At 31.2% G+C, this 18,329-nt stretch overlaps 3 protein-coding genes across 5 annotated transcripts in view; 2 read left to right on the forward strand and 1 right to left on the reverse strand.

The window, feature by feature from the left end:
* Positions 1-2,244: 2,244 nt before the first annotated feature.
* Positions 2,245-4,945, forward strand: LOC140918639 (peroxidase E5-like). Its single transcript, XM_073369878.1, has 4 exons — positions 2,245-2,533; positions 3,102-3,293; positions 3,689-3,854; positions 4,288-4,945. Exons 1-4 carry the CDS (start codon positions 2,312-2,314, stop codon positions 4,773-4,775), a joined length of 1,068 nt encoding a protein of 355 aa, XP_073225979.1. The 5' UTR covers positions 2,245-2,311; the 3' UTR covers positions 4,776-4,945.
* A 1,954-nt stretch (positions 4,946-6,899) lies between these two features.
* LOC101494094 (U3 snoRNP-associated protein-like EMB2271) lies at positions 6,900-10,670 on the forward strand. The gene is made up of 7 exons (XM_004486390.4): positions 6,900-7,408; positions 7,881-8,220; positions 8,623-8,847; positions 9,035-9,263; positions 9,557-9,735; positions 9,845-9,910; positions 10,356-10,670. The coding sequence occupies exons 1-7, from the start codon at positions 7,023-7,025 to the stop codon at positions 10,431-10,433; spliced, it is 1,503 nt and encodes a 500-aa protein (XP_004486447.1). The 5' UTR covers positions 6,900-7,022; the 3' UTR covers positions 10,434-10,670.
* A 1,046-nt stretch (positions 10,671-11,716) lies between these two features.
* The window catches only part of LOC101494402 (uncharacterized), a 16,193-nt gene continuing 9,580 nt past the window's right edge, over positions 11,717-18,329 (reverse strand). For 2 of the 3 annotated variants that reach the window (XM_012714412.3, XM_073369885.1), the window contains 9 exons: positions 16,596-16,693; positions 16,307-16,410; positions 15,773-15,938; positions 15,525-15,647; positions 15,233-15,315; positions 14,360-14,504; positions 13,503-13,532; positions 12,662-12,735; positions 11,717-12,558 (listed from right to left, as the gene is read on the reverse strand). In XM_012714412.3, coding sequence (XP_012569866.1) covers positions 12,012-12,558; positions 12,662-12,735; positions 13,503-13,532; positions 14,360-14,504; positions 15,233-15,315; positions 15,525-15,647; positions 15,773-15,938; positions 16,307-16,410; positions 16,596-16,693 — 1,370 coding nt within the window. In that variant the 3' untranslated portion in view covers positions 11,717-12,011. The remainder of the gene's footprint in view (positions 12,559-12,661; positions 12,736-13,502; positions 13,533-14,359; positions 14,505-15,232; positions 15,316-15,524; positions 15,648-15,772; positions 15,939-16,306; positions 16,411-16,595; positions 16,694-18,329) is intronic. The other variant, XM_012714414.3, reaches the window with a different exon arrangement.

The raw sequence follows: 18,329 nt of genomic DNA on the forward strand, positions 1-18,329 counted from the left end.
GATAATATGAAATTTTTGATATTCGAAGGGATACGAGGGGTAGTCCAAAATCCAACCCTTACAAACAAATACTCAGTTTAATTTTAAACACATCCACGATTTGTAAAAATTTACTACCTCAGTTTTAAAATACGATACTTTTTGATAATTTTCTTTACTTCTTTTTATAAAAAAATTTAAATTTTTAATTGTATTAATTATTTTTTTAATATTACATTCTTAATTTATTTATTTGGGCACAAGAAGAACATTTCTCTAATTAAAAACGTAAAATTTTCTTTCTTATTTAAAAATTAAACTAATAGGTTTATCAATTGGAATTTGGAAGAAGACCATACACTATTGCACTAAAATAAACTATTTTATTCCTCTTAAAATAATTTAATTATTTGATTATTTCATACATATTAAGAAAAGTAAGTATATAGATGAAAAAAGAGTACTACTTTTATTAAATTATTTTTGTTAGATATTGATATAATATAAATGTCATAAATATTAAATACATAGTAAAATATATTGAATTGAAAATAATAAAAATATTATTAACTAAATGATATAATTAAAAAAAAGTACTTTTTTTTCTTTGATTGGAAGGTCAATTGATTCAGGATAATTTTTTCTTTTACAAATAAATCAATTATTTTATAATAAAAGAAATAATATTTAACCGACTTGCAACTATGCAAATATAAATGCATGATTGTGAGGTCTCTTAGACCCTCCTTTGAAAATAGGTAAAGTTTCATTCACTATGATGTTGAATTTGAAAGATTTTTAATGGAGGTTGTTTTTATTTATAAAAAAAAATTAATGTAAAATACTGCATCACTTTTATGTTTTTAGATCGATATAAAAATATACAAAATTTAATTATCAACCTACTTTTATAGGTGCAAATGAACACAATCTATAGGTTGAACTTCTTTTTAGTGGGTGCCTTTAGGGGAAGTTAGATTCTCTATTGGAGACTAGACTACAATGCAACGGAGGATTTGTGGGTGAGAGAAAATAAAAATAGAAATAGTTTAATCCTATTTAGGGGTGTTTAAATATTAAAGATAGATAATTTTTAAATAAATTGTTGATGAATTTGATACTTCAATAAATATTTGATGAGTTATTAGTAAATTAATAAATTGTTTAATTTTAATCTCTCTATTCGAATGCAAACAAAAATATATTATATCTAATTAATCTATTTGTCGTGATATAGTTTCGATTATACTCTCTTAATAATAAAATAAAAATAAAAGTAAGTTAACAAATAAAAAATAAAAAATAATATATTTGATATAAAATTTGAATTAAATGTATTATTTTTATTAATTTTTTTATTTATATTTTATTACATAATAGTGTGTTTAAGATTTTTGTGTAAATTAAACCGAACAGTTTTTTTTTTTTTTTGGTTTTAAATGTATAAGACAAGAGGAGTAAAAAATGTATGGATGATAAAGACAAAAAGAAGTCAATGCTCAAAACGAATGTGTCTAGAAATTAAGAAGTTAGACGCATGGTTGCACATGTAAGACAACTTGGTGTTAAAAGCTAAATATAAAAACATCAGTATTCATCTAAAACAAAATAACGTAAAGATCAAGAAAATGTTCAATTGTTCAAACAACTCCTCAATCCTAATTAACAGAATGTTGTAATTGATCTCATCCGTTATCATCTACTACTAAGTCATGCACAAAAAAAAAGTTATATATACTTCGAATATTGTTGATATAATTAAGTGGCCAAATTGAAGAAAAAAATATGTTGAAATCTGTACTGATTTAGTATTATTAATGTATGAATTGATCAAGAATTAATTGCAATAGTGGACTTGGTTTCTATTTTTTATTTATTAAGAGATTGGCTTCTATTGGTGCATACACTTAGCACGATCGAATATTTATATTTAAGGTTTATTGTATTTTTTGTCTATGTAATATGAGGGAAATCTAATTTTAATTTCTGTAGAAAGAAAATTAATCAAATGTAATTTGAAATTGTGTTATGTGCATCAAATATCTCGAATTCAAACTCTAAAAAATACATAAATATTAAAAATATATATAATTTTATCGTCAATATAATCCCATAAAAAATACCAAGTTTATAATAAAAAAAAATGAAATTCGTTAAACTTTTCTTAAGATCAGCGCATAACAAAATTTTCTAATGTTTATTAAACGCCATTTGCATTTATCAAAGTTCACAATACCAATGTGTCTCTATAAATAAAGACTCGTTCCACGTTAATTCTCACAACTAGTAAAACAAAAAAGAAAAACAATTCAAATTAATTTTAGACACAAAAATGGTCTCTCTTCGTCTGGTAGCAACAACTATATGCTGTGTAGTGTTTGTTCTTGGAGGGATACCCTTCTCCTCAAATGCACAATTAGATCCATTCTTTTACAGAAAAACTTGTCCCCAATTGCATTATATTGTACATAAAGTTGTATGGAATGCTTCATTATCGGATCCTCGTATTTTTGCCAGCCTTGTTAGGCTTCACTTTCATGATTGTTTTGTTCAAGTAAGTCATCTTCCATATATATAGTTCTCACAACTAATTTTGATTTTTTTTTCTTTTAATTCGTGATAAATACTTTGACTTTTAATCAATGTCTCAAAATATTCTAGTAGTTTAAAGTTTCGAACTTGAGACTTAAACTCAAATTGACGTGGGACATTTGGTTTCTTTTACTAAGAATGAATTTTATTTTTTTAAGTTAATATTATTAGTAATTGTTAGAATTATATTGAAGGTGATATCTGAATCCTTCAACTTTTTTATCACTTTGCTTCTTAATTTATAATTTAGTCATCAAATCAACCTTATATTTTCAACTAGAATTTTTGATTGTTTTCTAAATTGACGATTCCATAAACTAAACTCAATTTCTTTTTTTGATGGAGAATCATGTCAAACTACTTTTATAGCTTCAAAAGCATCCATGTTATTTTTATTCTATTGATTAACTTTCACATTTAAAATAATAAAGTTTATCTTGCTTTAAGATTACAATTATATGCATAAGGGATTTTGATAGTCAAATTGTACTTCCTTATCATAAGTCTATAAAAACAAATGTGTTGGGCAGGGTTGTGATGCATCGGTTTTGCTGAACAATACTGCAACGATAGTGAGCGAACAAGAAGCTCTTCCAAACAACAATTCTTTAAGAGGGTTAGATGTTGTGAACCAAATCAAGACAATGGTGGAAACAGCTTGTCCTAATGTTGTTTCTTGTGCTGATATTCTTGCTTTAGCAGCTGAAGTGTCTTCATTTTTGGTATGTATTAATATTTATCTGAATCATGAAAATTGTTCTCTCAGTTTATTTTTACTCAGTGTTAGTCTTCAAACCGAATTTTAGTTTAAAATTTAAAGTATCATTTTTTTGCGTTTATTTAAGTCACATTATATCTTAAGATATCGTAGTGCAATAATTGTACCTGAAATTTTTTATCATAAATGGTGTGGTGTATTTAAAAAAAAATTCATCAAATTTTTGACGAAAATTATGTTTAGATGACCAAAATTAGAGATAAATAAAATAGATGACTACTTTCGTGATTCAGCTAAAATAGAGATACCAAAACTACAAATAAATCTTTATTGTATTTTATGTTAAACTTAATGCTACAAGAAAGGATTTAATAAGAAGAAAAAAAAATGAAATGATAGGCACATGGTCCTTGTTGGAAAGTTCCACTTGGGAGAAGGGATAGTCTTACAGCAAACCGTACTCTTGCTAATCAAAACCTCCCAGCTCCTTTTTTCACTCTTGATCAACTTAAAGCTTCATTTTCCTTTCAAGGCCTCAACACTACTGATCTAGTTGCACTTTCAGGTATTATTTTTCTAATTTATTATTTGCAACAATTAATTGTGCAAAAACAAAAAGCAATAAACTATAGGAAAACATTGAATCATGATAGTCCTGTTTTTCTCCAAACTGCAGAGGATTGTGATCCTAAACTAAATATATTCTTGAAATCAAATCATTCACAATTGAGCATTTTGATTAAGCTTGGTTATACTTACAAACAAATTTTCTACTTTTTATTTATTTATTTACAATTGTTAATATATTAGTTTTTATGTTCATTATTATTTTACTTATTTATTAGAGTATGAAACTTATTCCTTTAAATCCTTCAATTCGTTTAACTTTTAACTCAAACCAATTGAATTATTTGAGTTTAAATATTTTTTTAATGAAAAATGTGCATATGACCATATTGATGAGTATCTAATTAAGAATGGATGTGTTACAATTTCAGGGGCTCATACATTTGGTAGGAGTCATTGTTCTCTATTTGTTAACCGGTTGTATAACTTCAACAACACTGGAAAACCGGATCCAACTCTTAACACAACATACTTAAAAGAGTTAAGCAAAATATGCCCTCAAAATGGAACTGGCACTAACCTCACAAACTTGGATCCAATCACTCCTAACAAATTTGACAAAAAATATTACTCCAATCTTAAGAGTGGCAAGGGCTTGTTTCAGAGTGATCAAGAGTTGTTCTCAACCCCTGATGCAGATACCATTAGTATCGTCAACAAATTTAGTAGGAACAAAAATGCTTTCTTTGATAGCTTTAAGGTTTCTATGATTAAAATGGGTAATATTGGTGTGCTAACGGGGAATGAAGGAGAAATTCGAAAACAATGCAATTTTATTAACCAAAGATCTACCGAGTTAGATATCGACATTGTGGCCTCCAATGAATTGCACGAGGAGGGTATTGTTAGCTCAATCTAAATAAATTATATGATGACTTGTATACTAGAAATTGTGCAATTGAATACTACTAATAAAGAAGTTACATCTTACATGCACTTTCTTTCTATGTATGTTATCTCTTGTTGTATGAGTGAGATATATCTTGTATCATAAATCATAACATTTAGTGTTCAAAATTAATGTCTCTATGGATCTCTCTGGCTAGGTTGTAGTATATGTGTTTTTATTGAAGAGGTCGATCAACCTACAATAATTTAGATTTAAAACTATATTTAATATTTTATCTTCAAGATATTACTCTTGTTCACCCAACTAAAATTGCTTATGCTTTCAAGACTCTTTTAAATAGGTAGTTGTCCAATTATGTGCTTTAAGACATTGGTTATTGTTTTTATGTAATAGGGTATAATATTTCTTGTGCACCCTATTAAAATGTTAGGAGTGTACCTTTTTAAAGTTTCTTTTTTAGAGAGTATAATTATCCACCTTATGGTGGTACTTCTTACAATACTAGCAAGTTACTTTAAAGATTTCTTCTTAGGCTCCAAATGCTTTTTTTTTTTATCATTAGAATTATGTTTTCTTTTGCATACGTTTCTTTTAGTATTCTTTGCATAAGGAGTAGAAGAAACAAATCTGTGACATTTAATGAGAACCGGCCCAACACATTATAAGGCCTAAAGCGAAATTATTAGACAACGGTATTTTCAAAAATTAATAAATAAATTATTAATATTTTATTTAATTAACTATAGAAAATTTCTTTAGTAGAATTAATAGTATTTTCAAATCTATTTCTTCTATATTTTTCAAAAAATAAAATAAGAAATTTTAACTGTTACATAGCAACATCAAGAACTCGTGTAAAATTGTTCACCTTTTAGTTGAAGAAGAAAATAGTGTGTATACTATCACTCCAATAACTCATATTAGCAATATGTTCACTATTTTGTCTCATGATTTCTCAATTTATAACTAATATTTCTCATATGATCAATGTGCTAACTTTTGTCTCATAATTTCTAACTAATATTTTTCAATTTATATAAATTTTGTCGATTGATAGCAAAAGTTAAGACGAATGTTTCCTGTGATATTTTACACAACTAAAAAATATCAATCCAAATAAATAATGATTCTACTAAAAATTAAAAATTAAAATTTTGTTAGGCCTTTCTAATATATTAAATGACCTTTTAAATAAAAAATGTTTGTACTAGTTTCAATTTTAGATCTTTTAACTTGTTGTAGAAGTTACATATCGATCTCGAAGACAAAGACTTGAATGACATTTCAAATCAAAGTGTTCGCGCTAATTTCAATTTTACACAGTTTTATAATATGCTATTACACCACTAATAAATATTCACAAGTTTTAACTTTCTCAAAACTTGTATACTTTTTAACACTAAATTTATCTGAAATAATTAACAAATGAAAACACATTTTTACACGATAAACTATTATTTATAATAAAATAAAACACTAAATTTATAATTCACACAAAAATATTCAAAATATAAAAAAGGCATTAACATTATTTTTATAGTAAAATATTTAGAACAAAATTTTATTACATGTTGAATTCGTATTCATTGAACTAAGAATAGGTTTGTTATAATTTTTTAAACTAATTACTTTTAAAAAACTTTGTTTGTTACATTTTTGAAAGAAAAAAAATTATAATATAAAATTTACTGATAAATTATTTTGAATAGTTTTATATTAAAAATATTTTTATAATATATTTTTTAAAATATAAAAATAATTTTCATTATAGTAGACAAATACAAAGCAATTTATATTTTTAAAAAATCTCAATAATAGTAGATATGGATTTTTTTTTCCATAATTTGTAAAGGGATCTAATATTCGTAATTGATTAGAATTTTTTAATGTGAAAAAATAATTAAACAGTAATTAAATTTAAGTAAAACAATTTACTATAAAATTGAAGTAAAATAAAGATATGGAAAAGAAAAAAGATGTAAAATTGAAGTAAAATAAAGATATGGAAAAGAAAAAGATGTAAAATTGAAGTAAAATAAAGATATGGAAATGAAAAAAGATGTAAAATTGAAGTAAAATAAAGATATGGAAAAGAAAAAAAGATGTAAATTGATTTGTGCACCGCTCAAGACAATAATAATAAACCCACTCTCATCTGTAACACTTTCTGTTCAAAACTTAAACCCTAATTTCTCACTCTGTCACCGTTTCTCAAAAACCCTAAAACTAATTTCCCATTCATTCATTCATTCAATCATGCCCCCAAATAAGAGCCGCAAGAACAAACCTACTCGCGACCCTTTTTTCGATGAAGATTCCACTAAACGCCGCAAAGTCGCCGATGACGACGAGATTGATAGCGATTCCGACGAAGATGGTTTCCTTGATTCCAAAGATGAACCTGAATATGAATCCGAAGAGGAAACTGCTGCTGAAACGAAGAAGAGAATTGCTCATGAGTATTTGCAGAAGTATCGTGAGAGTGTAAAGAAAGAGAAGGAGCAACGGGATGAAGAGGAAGATGATGATGAAGATGATGATAGTGAAGATGATGAGGGAGTAAGAGATTCACTTGTAGCTCAGAGGTTGATTAAGGAGCAGCAAGAGGAGAGTGGTCGCATTAGAAAAGCCATTGCTTCAAGGTTTTAACTTCTATTTCAATTTTATACATTCTTCATTAATTGCTTGCGTTTTGATTTTGGTTATAATGTTGACTCTGTTGGTTTTGATTTTGATTGAATAGTTGATCGATTTGAGTGTGTAATTTAGGGTAGTTTTTATTTTTATTTTTATAAACAACATTTTACGGTGAGGGTATGGTGTCCTGGTTTAAGGTAGAGAAGACTTTAGGGTTCATTAAACACTTACAGAGCGATGTCCATTTGACTCATTCCTTTGACTCCCTCCAATGACAATAGTGGGTATCGAATCCATAACCTGCAGATCCAATGTCTGTCTTTTTAGCATTTGACGAAACCATTGGAGTTAAATTATTTAGGGTAGTTTTAATATGAATTTGATTTAAATTATTCACAAATTGCTTGATTTTGTGTTTTGGTTTTGATTTGAATATGACATTATTGGTTTGATTGATTTGGGGTGTGTGTTATTTAGGGTGGAATTGGGCGGTGATGGTGGATTTGAGAGTTTAGTGAAGCATAAGCAATGTGTTACTGCGGTGGCTTTATCTGAGGATGATTCGAAGGGGTTTTCGGCTTCGAAAGATGGAAGCATTGTGCAGTGGGATGTTGAAAGTGGTAAATGTGAGAGGTATAAGTGGCCTAGTGATTCAGTTCTCAAGTCTCATGGATTGAAGGATCCACAGGGTTCTGCAAAAAAGCAAAGTAGACATATATTGACTTTGGCTGCGAGTTCCGATGGGCGTTATTTGGTATCTGGGGGCCTTGATCGCCATGTTCATGTTTGGGATACTCGCTCTAGGGAACATATTCAGGTACTTGCCTCTTCCTTCTCTGAAAATTATATAGTTCTTGGTGTAGTGTGAGTTTGTTTATTGTTTGTATCAACTGATAAAGGGAAATTTACACTCTTCTTACTTGTTTGATGACATTTGTTCTTAGATAAAAAGCCACATTGATGTTGTTACATTTGTTGCTCTATGGAAGTGTTTGAATTATTTTTTGTGAGTTGTGTTTTAGTGGGTATTGAGTCCATTCAAATTGAGCAAGGTGTTATATGTTGATAAAGTGATTAACTTTAATCTGTTAATTTGTATTTTATATTACTTGGCATTTGCAAAATTACAAGCCTATTCATGGCCAGATATTTAGGAACTCAGACTGTTAGTTGGGACTTGCTATTGTTGGTGTTTGATTTTGTCTGTTGTCTTATACAGGCATTTCCTGGTCATAGAGGGCCTGTTTCTTCTCTGGCATTTAGGGATGGAACTACTGAGCTATTTTCTGGTTCGTTTGATCGGACAGTTAAGATATGGAATGTTGAAGACAGAACTTACATGAACACTCTGTTTGGTCACCAAAGTGAAGTATTAAGTATTGATTGTTTACGCAAAGAAAGGGTACTATCTGCCGGACGTGATCGTAGTATGCAGTTGTTTAAGGTAAGTATTAAGTATTTGGCTACAACCCCCACATTGTTTATGTTGGATGTTTTTTACTTTTTCCCATGGTTGAAGGCATTAATTGATGGGAAACCTTTTGTCATCAAAGGCTATTTCTAGGGTTATTTCCATTTCCTCATTAGAATTCTTTCAGACTTTTTACTGATGTGTATTCTCTCTAATTTAGGTTCACGAAGAGTCACGTCTTGTATTTCGTGCTCCTGCATCTTCCTTAGAATGCTGCTGTTTTGTTAATAATGAAGAGTTTTTGTCTGGTTCGGATGATGGAAGCATTGAGCTTTGGGGTGTAATAAGAAAGAAGCCTATTCACATTTTGAGGAATGCTCATGCTTTAGTGACAGATAGCAAGAAACCTGACCAAAATGATAGTGAAATACTCCCCAACGGTAACCTAGGTAAACCTTTAAATACTCTATTCATATAATTTCTTCAAAGTAAAGTACATCTAAATATTACTTGTTCCTTCTGATCTTTAAATTATTGTTATAGCAAAATACCTTTGATGTGTAGCATATTATCTCATCCTTTTGCTTACTTTCCTGAATATGTCATTCTATTTTCTCTCTGATTCTGCTTTCATTTACAACGTAAACGTACTTATGCCATTCTGTGAATTTGTAGTTCGCATTAACTATAGTTTGCAATATGTTAAGGATCGTAAGGTGATATCATTATCTTCACTATGCAGAAAATGGTTACCACCATCCCGAAAATCATCATTGTTCGTCAGTACAATCTTGGGTCAGTGCAGTCACCGTTTGTAGGAACAGTGACCTTGCTGCATCTGGTGCCGGTAATGGTTTTGTTAGATTATGGGCAATTGAAAACGAGACCAAAGACATTAAATCTCTTCATAATGTACCATTGGTAAGTAAACAGCAACTAAAGTCAGTTATGGGATTCACATTTATTCATATCATAGTTTTATTTGCACTTGAAAGTTCCATTTGGATTTAAAAAATCTTTTCTATCACAGGTTGGGTTTGTGAATTCTTTGGCTTTTGCAAAATCAGCACGATTTCTAGTTGCTGGAGTTGGCCAGGTACTTAAATTTTAGATCCTGTTCGTTGAAATTGTTGTGAAAGTGCAATGGTTGATTACTTCAATTCTATGGAAAAACCATTTTTACCATTGCATATATTATTTACACTTAACCTCAGCTTAACATACAATCTTTATATAGATTGAGGATTTATGATTAGTTCATTCATTAGTGTATTGTTTGTTAATGGTTATCTCATTCATTAGTATGTTGTGCAGCATTTGTCCAGAATCAATCCCCTCACTTGATCTTTAAACCCTCATAACTTGGATATTCTCTTAATCTTTGTTTCAACATTAAGTCATTACATTCATGTACAACTTAACATGCAACTAACAGCTTTGCATCAGTGTGACTAATAAAAAAAAAATTCATATTTTCCTGACTGTTTATATATTCTTTTGACAGAATAATTTTTTAACATTAATAAAATGTCTGTAAACAGGAACCTCGTCTCGGAAGGTGGGGACAAATACGCGAAGCTCGGAATGGAGTTTCAATTCTTCCACTCAATTTGTTATGAGATGTGAGGTGTATTGTACCTCCTCAATTTTGACTGTAATTTCAAATGCAACATTGAGTTGAAAGATCTCTCCAGTCGTGATCTTAATTATATGTATCCATTAGATTTGTTATTATCATTATAAGTGCTCAATTGTTTAAGAAATTTAGATCCTCAAATACGGTTCCTACTTTGAAAAGCCTCAATGGCTCGGGCTGAATTTATTTGGGTTCAAAAAATCATTATTTTTTACTATTATTTATTTGTTCATTTTTTATTTAAAATATATACCGTCCAATCAGTTACGTCAATATTTTGATGATGATCTAATAGTACTTAACAGATAAGAAAATAGTGTATTAAAATAATGATTGTACGGTATTTATTTGTTCATTTTGACGATGATGTGGTATACTTGTTTTTGGAATAACTGCAAAACCCCATTATTGTCTACTATTTGCTATAAAAAAAGATGACAATGATGAGGAACATTATTCTAAGATATAATAGATAATTTTTATGTTTGCATTCCATTTTAATACATTAACGGATAAGAAAATAATCTTATTCACGAAGATTGCAACTTGAACATCCGTTTCAAAATCTCAAACATCCAAAAAATGTTGCGAGTATTTGAATTACACATCCAAATATGATTCAAGTTAGGAAGTATATCAATTTGATTTGTATCTTACGCAAAAAACATACTCCACCTTTCTTTAATGATTCTTGAGAAGTGTAAAATGGTAAGAAAGCAAAAACCATATTTGATTTGTATATTTAGCAACAAGCATATTTATTCTTTCTATATTGATTTTTGAGAAGTGTAAAATGGTAAGGTAAAAAAGAGAAAAGCAAGAACTCTATTAATAATAGTGATGGTTAACTGAGTTTCAAACGAAAGAGACAAACCCACCGACGAATGTTTAGTACATCCAGCTTCATGAAGATCAACCACGTTTAACATACACTTAAAACTTTTTTTTAAAGGCACTTAAAAACATTTTTTATATACATATATAAATTCGAATGCAGGCCAAATGTTAAAGCACTCATACCAGCTCACAGCTTACTTTTGCAGATAATTACTCATATAGATGTACCCATAGTCATAATATAGATACCCAACCGACCCAATGCCTATAACCATCTCTAGCTACATCTGAAAACTAAGTTAGAGAATTATGCCATCTCAGCCATCAATTTGTCATTACTCTCATTTGCAGCGTGATAAAAAATTCATAAAAGTTTGGTTTCAGAGGTCAAACAAGGAATCAACTTGCATGCCAAAAACTTAGAAGAGATGTATCAATATGAACAATTAAAATTAAAAAAGGGAAAATTCAGTATCACCTAATTGGGCGAGCTAAATATTGATATGGACAGGTGAAGAATTCAGTAGCACCTAAACAGCATGAGCTAAAATATAATCAGGCATGAATTTCTAGCTTCAGAAGTAGGTGGGAATAAAAAATCAATGTTCCTATAAAAAATAAAACAGCGTGCAGAGAGGTGCAAATACTCTTGCTCAGCCAGAATCCAAGTTTTATCTTCCCACCTGGTTAATGTTTCACCCAAGCCAATTCAGAGAAATTTACATTAGCTACTCATTTGTTCAATTCCTTTATTGTCATCTGTTGTGTTACTGTCTCCTCCAACTTCAGCCAATGCCGCATCCACATAACTGGATGCAGGCGAACTTGGACTATTACTTTCTGTTTGAGTTTGATCAGAGGGTCCAACGCTGAGGTTCTCATCCGGAGATGCTAATGGTGCAGCATCCATCTGTTCATCCTTTGTTAATGCAACACTGGATGACGGAGAAGGTGATTCAGCAGCATCAAGTTCTCCATTGGGAAGAACCTCAGAAGGGTCACTGGTATCTAAAGACTCCCTCCATTCAACCCACTCGACCGCTTTATCAGTTCCAACAGGTTCTGATTTCGGTTCTGCTTCTGGAGAAGACGTTGCAGTATCAGCTAAGTCCTCATCTTCACTAGCAGTTTTATAATCTTCGCTGGCACTTTTAATATCCTCCTCAGCATTAGGTGACGGGGAAGCAAGAGAGCCTGTTGATCGTTCATTGGCTACTCGATCTCTATCCTCCTCAAAAGCAAACCAGTTGGAATTTGTGAAGAGAGACCCACTGCTTTTGCCAAGGCAAAAAAATAAGGTATGTGTTAAAATAATGTAAAGAAACACTTCATATCAGGTATCCTGCATGATCAACAAAAGCACAAAACATTTACCTCTCGTGGTCATCGCCCAACCGTAAAGAAGATATAACAACTTCCGCAGATTCATCATCAAAATAGACATCCTGCTAAATATATATTATATCAGATGTTTTACAATCACCAATCAATCAAATCTCTGCCAAAGGTCCTATGTGATTGACTTAAACATGAGAAATCACCGTAAGTCAAAAAAAGAAAAAAAGAAAACGTGAGCTGTGGTCTTGGTTCTACTTAGCAAAAATAGCAGATAAACTAGTGATAACTGATAAATTAGCTGATAAATGACTGTTTGTGGCTAAAACTAATTATTGAATTTAACATATGTGGTAAAATTAGTTATTTAACTAACTGATATGGATAAGTGTGTAGAATTAGTTTTTTAATTGGGACTCCTCTTTTTCCATCTTCTCATCAGGTTCAAGCTATTACTATCATTGTGTATGATTTCAAACTACAAGAAAATAGATTCTAGAAAAGGTAGGAAAAAGCTTAAATTCCCATTACACAATTGAGAAATACTGTGCTCTATAGAAAGCTTCACAACAATTCAAGAAGCTACCAAAATTTTATAAAGCTTGTCAAAGAAGGAAATGTCAAGATTTAGGAACTGGATAACTGTAATAATGGCAAGATATGTACGTACAAAGGACTGGTGAGGTGAACCTACTTAAATATACCAACAAAACAACAATTGGATGAGATGGCAATCACCTTGCTCTTGCCATTTTATAGACAAATTGCTTTAAATGAGAAGATTTATATAAGTATTAACCTCCATAGAAGAAATCACATGTTCATTTCACATCAGTTCTAAGACTCCAAATTATCATTTGATGGAAAAATAAAAGTATACCTCATCATCTCGTTCAAGAGACCTGTCAACCTGAAAAAATATATATAATCAGAAATCCAAAGCCAATGATAACAACTATTTATGACACAGCCATGATAAGCAATAGTACCAAACCAACCCTAAATTAAAAAAGGTTCTAACTAAAGAATTAACACAACCAGAACGTAGATCACCATTAGGAATTTATCTTTCAATATAAAGAAATAGTTATGAATGCTGAATAAAGTGACAGTTAACCACTAAGAAAGTGGTAACAAGCGCCTAAACTATGCATATTAGATCACATTACTTTGAATTGCTTATCCTTGCCCCAAGATATATTACTTTTTATGATACTCCAGACAAATCACCTTTATATTTTCTGGTTAGTATGAATAAATCCCATGTTGTCAACTGCAGATCGCGGAAAATAGCGGTTTCTAATTCCGCTATGCTATAGGGCTATAGCACCGCAATAACAGCTATTTGACAACACTGACTAAAACTATTAAAAGTCTTAACAGGCAGTGACTGCTAGGGCACATCAAAAATCATTTCCAACCAATGTTCCTGATGGCAGAAGGCGCAAAGTCCATCGTATAAACACGCTATTACGGCTAATAGCGCATGGCGGGTATTCCTTCACAAATGCATATGGTGGTTGTCCGAAAAATCCGGCACACCATTCCAAACAATGGCGCCATGGCTTCCATTTATCAACATTAATTCCGACTTAGATTAAAAAAATAATCCTCCATTAAATCTCAACAAGAATTTCTACATGTTATACAGTTTTTGCATTCAGACCCATAAAAAAAATGAAATTATAAAATGCCATATAGCGGCAGGCAAGAGATGCTCCACAAAAATGACTGTACCTCTTCCATGTCATCGTCATTATTATAAATGCCATAACGGAAGGCCTGACTCAAGTTATTTGCCAAGGCTGCAACGTCATAGTCCCGATCTTGATAATCATCCTCATCACTATCCCTATTTCTGTCATGCAATGCTGTTGGTCTCCTATAAGCACACAAAAAACGTTGATTTACGACCAACACAGAAGATGCTCAATAAAGAATCGCAATGAAGCAGCCCCAATATATAACAACACAAAAAACAACAAAAATAATCAATAAGAGGCTCCATTACAAGTGTCGCTTCAAACACAAAGCATGCATTTCACATGGCAAATCAGCAAGCATACACCACAACTCGTCTAATTTTGCTGTCTTGCACAGCTGATATGGTTGACTTTGGCCTGATGCAAACAAACTCAGTAAAGAAGCCACTGGAACTAGGGATGGGAAGAGACCAGACCAACCGACAAGGGCCTACAGCCTAGCCTACGTCAGGTCTAGGCCAAGTCAGGCTTTTTTCTTAAACAAATAAGGCCAAGACTTGTAAAAAAGCTTATTTAGTTAAAATGGTCATGCTACAAGCCACATAGTAAGCCTTATTAGGCCGGCCTATTTAAATAAATATAAATAATATTCTTTTACTACTATAATTATTATATTAAATTTTGACATTTTTGTTATATATATTTAACTTTTAGTAATTTACACATATTAACCTTATTTAGTTTTCGACATATTTAAATGTATTATTATAAAATATAATTTAAGTAGGATGTATATAAAGTCATATTTTTCAAAATGTGATGTTAAATTTTTATTAGATAGTGCACATGGAGATCAAGTGAGCAACCATGGGACAGAAAAATATGCTGGTAAAGAAATGCAACATACCCACACGCCCATTGAGAGACATTTTCCACAGCATTCCGGTTAGATAAAACATTCATGTACCAATCCGTCCATTCACTATTTCCCTGTAGATTTGAAAATTTGAAAATGAGCTTCATGATTACATGGTTAACTTCTAACAATCATTTTTCTGTAAATTAAATATTAAAACAGATGAAAATTACTTAGTGGGATTTGGGAAGAAAACAGAATTGATCAACTGATAGCATATAGCAAACAGTATGGCAATTCGAGTTTAAATACAAGAAAATCCTCAAATGGAATAGTAACAGACCTGCAGATGCTCCTGAATCACACTGTTGTTATTCCCTAACTGAATGAGTTTGTTAGAAATACGGGTCAAATGGCCTATGCTTCCTATCCTGGGTGGTGATTTGCCCTCAGCAGCTGAGGTTGGCTGCTTGAATATATTTTGCAAAAACATATTTATCATCAAAAAATATACTAAAGAAGTTGAATCATCTGTTCATTCAAGCGGATACAATTTTAATTTTGAGAGAGAGGGTGGATGAGGTCTCGTACCTTGTTTGTACCAGCTTCCAATGTAAAATGCTTCTCTGCTTGAATAACTTTCCCAACAAAATCACAATCACGGAGAATATGTTCCCGAATAGAAGAACTCTTGCTCTCCAAGCATGACATTATAATATTTTCCACATGGTGATGCAGAAAGTTGTTGTATGGGTACCTATGACAAACAAACAGACAGTGTATCAATGTGTTAGTAACTGCCATTTTAATATTGTAGCTGTTGTAACTTCTATTTAATTACTAAATAAATAGAGAAATAGGGGGAAGGGATAAGCATTGGGTATTTTGTATGTTGGGTTGGTTTGGAAGAGACTAGGCTCTCTAATTCCTGGAGGATTATGTTGGTTATTAGCAGTTTATAATAGCTACTATTGGTGGTAGTTACTGTAGAATTGTTATATTGTTATATAAATAATATTCAGTTTATCATTCTATTCATTAGTCTCTTAAATACCAGTTTCGAACACAATGCATGAGATGAGATCAAAAGACTTCTGTGCAAGATAACAAAATTGTTGAACTTACTCAAAGAACAAGTTTATAATTCTTTGTACTGCACCAAAATCAATCAATCTATTCTCAGCAGCTTCACTACCAACAGTTAATAAGACGGACATAAACTCTACAATCTGAAATAACAAATGTTCAGTTAATATTACGACAGTGCTGCAATATAACTTTCCAACATCATCAAAAATCATGAATAATAAACATAAATTATAAAGGTGTTACGACAAAAAATATTCAAAACTCAACAACCAATTGCCAACAGAGTAAAATAGTCAAACGCAACAAGTCTGATTAACTAGTTAACCTTCAAACGATGTTTTCCAAGAGGTGGTTGTAACTTGCCATAAGTAGTTGGCAAGAGATTTTCGGCAGAAGAAACATCTAAAAGCTTTAGTAGATCACCTGCAGAACAAGAGCTATATTAGTTTTTTATTTTCTCCGCTATAAATTGTGACAACAAAATTACAAAAATACAGAACAAACAAGCACACCCGAGCATTCATGGCATTAAGATATGATGTTATCATCAATTTGGCTACCTGAAGGGAACCCACATTCAAAGATGGAGTGAGACTCACCATTCAGCACAATATGAATTTTAAATGTTAGATGTCAGAGTCAGTAATATGGCTTCAAACCTAATTGAAAAAATGAATTTAATTCTTGTTTGGTGGTGTTGATGGAATGAACTAGAAGTAATAGTAGGGGTAAAAGAGAAGCATCAGGGTGATGCTTGGAAAGATTAAACCAATATAAAGATGCAAGTTAAATAGCATTTTGTTCATTGACAAACAATCCTCCCCCACTACATAATGTCAAGCTGGTCAGATATGTTTCTATAATCAGCAATTGTGCACATATTAGAGTCATCTTCAACCCAACAAGAGGGAATATTATATTTGCATAAATCGTCACAACATCCATTAAAAAATGAGCAGCCATTTTCCATTTTCCATATGCAACATTGCCTACATCCCTTTGCACTGCTTCATTATGTGGTTTCACTGAATTTTCTCGAGTGATCAAATTAACCAAAAAAGTTGAAAATAGCTCTACACAAGGGCACTTACTCCTTAGCCCTCTGCTATTTGCAAATCATTTGTCAACATTGTAAATTCAACCCACCGTGAGCATTCCTGGATGGCTTGACCGCCATGAAGCATGTGGAAACCTCCACACTGGTATTTCCATGGGAGTTGGGCTGAAATCTGGCACCATTAAGGGCCATGGTGGCACTTTAATACTCCCTTCCCTCCGTCCCACAATGAATGTCACATTTTTAAAAAAATTGTCTCAAAATCAGTGTCATTTTTAGTTTTCATAATATTAATTACTTTTTTCCAATTGTACCCTCTAATTGATAGTATATGTATCTCTCTCAAGTATTATATTCCATTTTGCATTAATGATAATGTTGAATATGCCAATACTTATAAAGGATAATTTGGTAAACTTACTATTCTGATTCTTTCATTTGTAGTCTTTTCAAGTCTTTTCGTTTCAAAATATGTGCGAAATAAACAAATCTGACCCTCATTGGGGGACGAAGGGCGTAATGTTGAAGCCCATATAATCCAAAAATTGAAAAGTATGTGTCCAAAAGGTATTCAATACAGAAATGAATCTAATACTTCTCAATACGTACCCACAACCCAGGTAATATCCTTTTTTTTTATTTTGTTTCATTCCAATACTTCCTCAAATAAGGGAAAAGCTCCTAAAGAGAATAACCGCAAAACAAATCACCATATATGTTTCTTAAAAAAAGGAATTGAGACTTCAAAGGTCAATGCAACAGGTATGATTCATGTTCCAGAGGTGGACCTCAAAACAATGTCAACTATTAATGAAACTGCTTCTAAGGCATGTGTTGAAGCTACAGTTCAGAGTAGTTATGATTTCATGATAAGTTTCCTCCCAATAATTGTTATAGCCATATTCAGGACTTAGCTATTAAGGATTCTACTAACAAGAATATAGTTTTTATTGTGAGTGATGCTGGCCAGACAATGCCTGACGATGATGTCGATCAAGGTTC

This window comes from Cicer arietinum, chromosome 1 (genome assembly GCF_000331145.2).
Source record: "Cicer arietinum cultivar CDC Frontier isolate Library 1 chromosome 1, Cicar.CDCFrontier_v2.0, whole genome shotgun sequence".
In the NCBI taxonomy this organism is placed as follows: Eukaryota; Viridiplantae; Streptophyta; class Magnoliopsida; order Fabales; family Fabaceae; genus Cicer; species Cicer arietinum.

What these genes read in the sequence shown, in the direction of transcription:
- LOC140918639 (XM_073369878.1), top strand. Translation starts at nt 2,312, where the DNA reads ATGGTCTCTCTTCGTCTGGTAGCAACAACTATATGCTGTGTAGTGTTT. An exon ending in TTCATGATTGTTTTGTTCAA is followed by an intron (nt 2,534 to 3,101) that starts GTAAGTCATCTT and finishes TGTGTTGGGCAG; the next exon opens with GGTTGTGATGCATCGGTTTT. An exon ending in CTGAAGTGTCTTCATTTTTG is followed by an intron (nt 3,294 to 3,688) that starts GTATGTATTAAT and finishes ATGAAATGATAG; the next exon opens with GCACATGGTCCTTGTTGGAA.
- LOC101494094 (XM_004486390.4), top strand. Translation starts at nt 7,023, where the DNA reads ATGCCCCCAAATAAGAGCCGCAAGAACAAACCTACTCGCGACCCTTTT. An exon ending in GTAGTATGCAGTTGTTTAAG is followed by an intron (nt 8,848 to 9,034) that starts GTAAGTATTAAG and finishes TCTCTAATTTAG; the next exon opens with GTTCACGAAGAGTCACGTCT. An exon ending in ACTCCCCAACGGTAACCTAG is followed by an intron (nt 9,264 to 9,556) that starts GTAAACCTTTAA and finishes TTCACTATGCAG; the next exon opens with AAAATGGTTACCACCATCCC.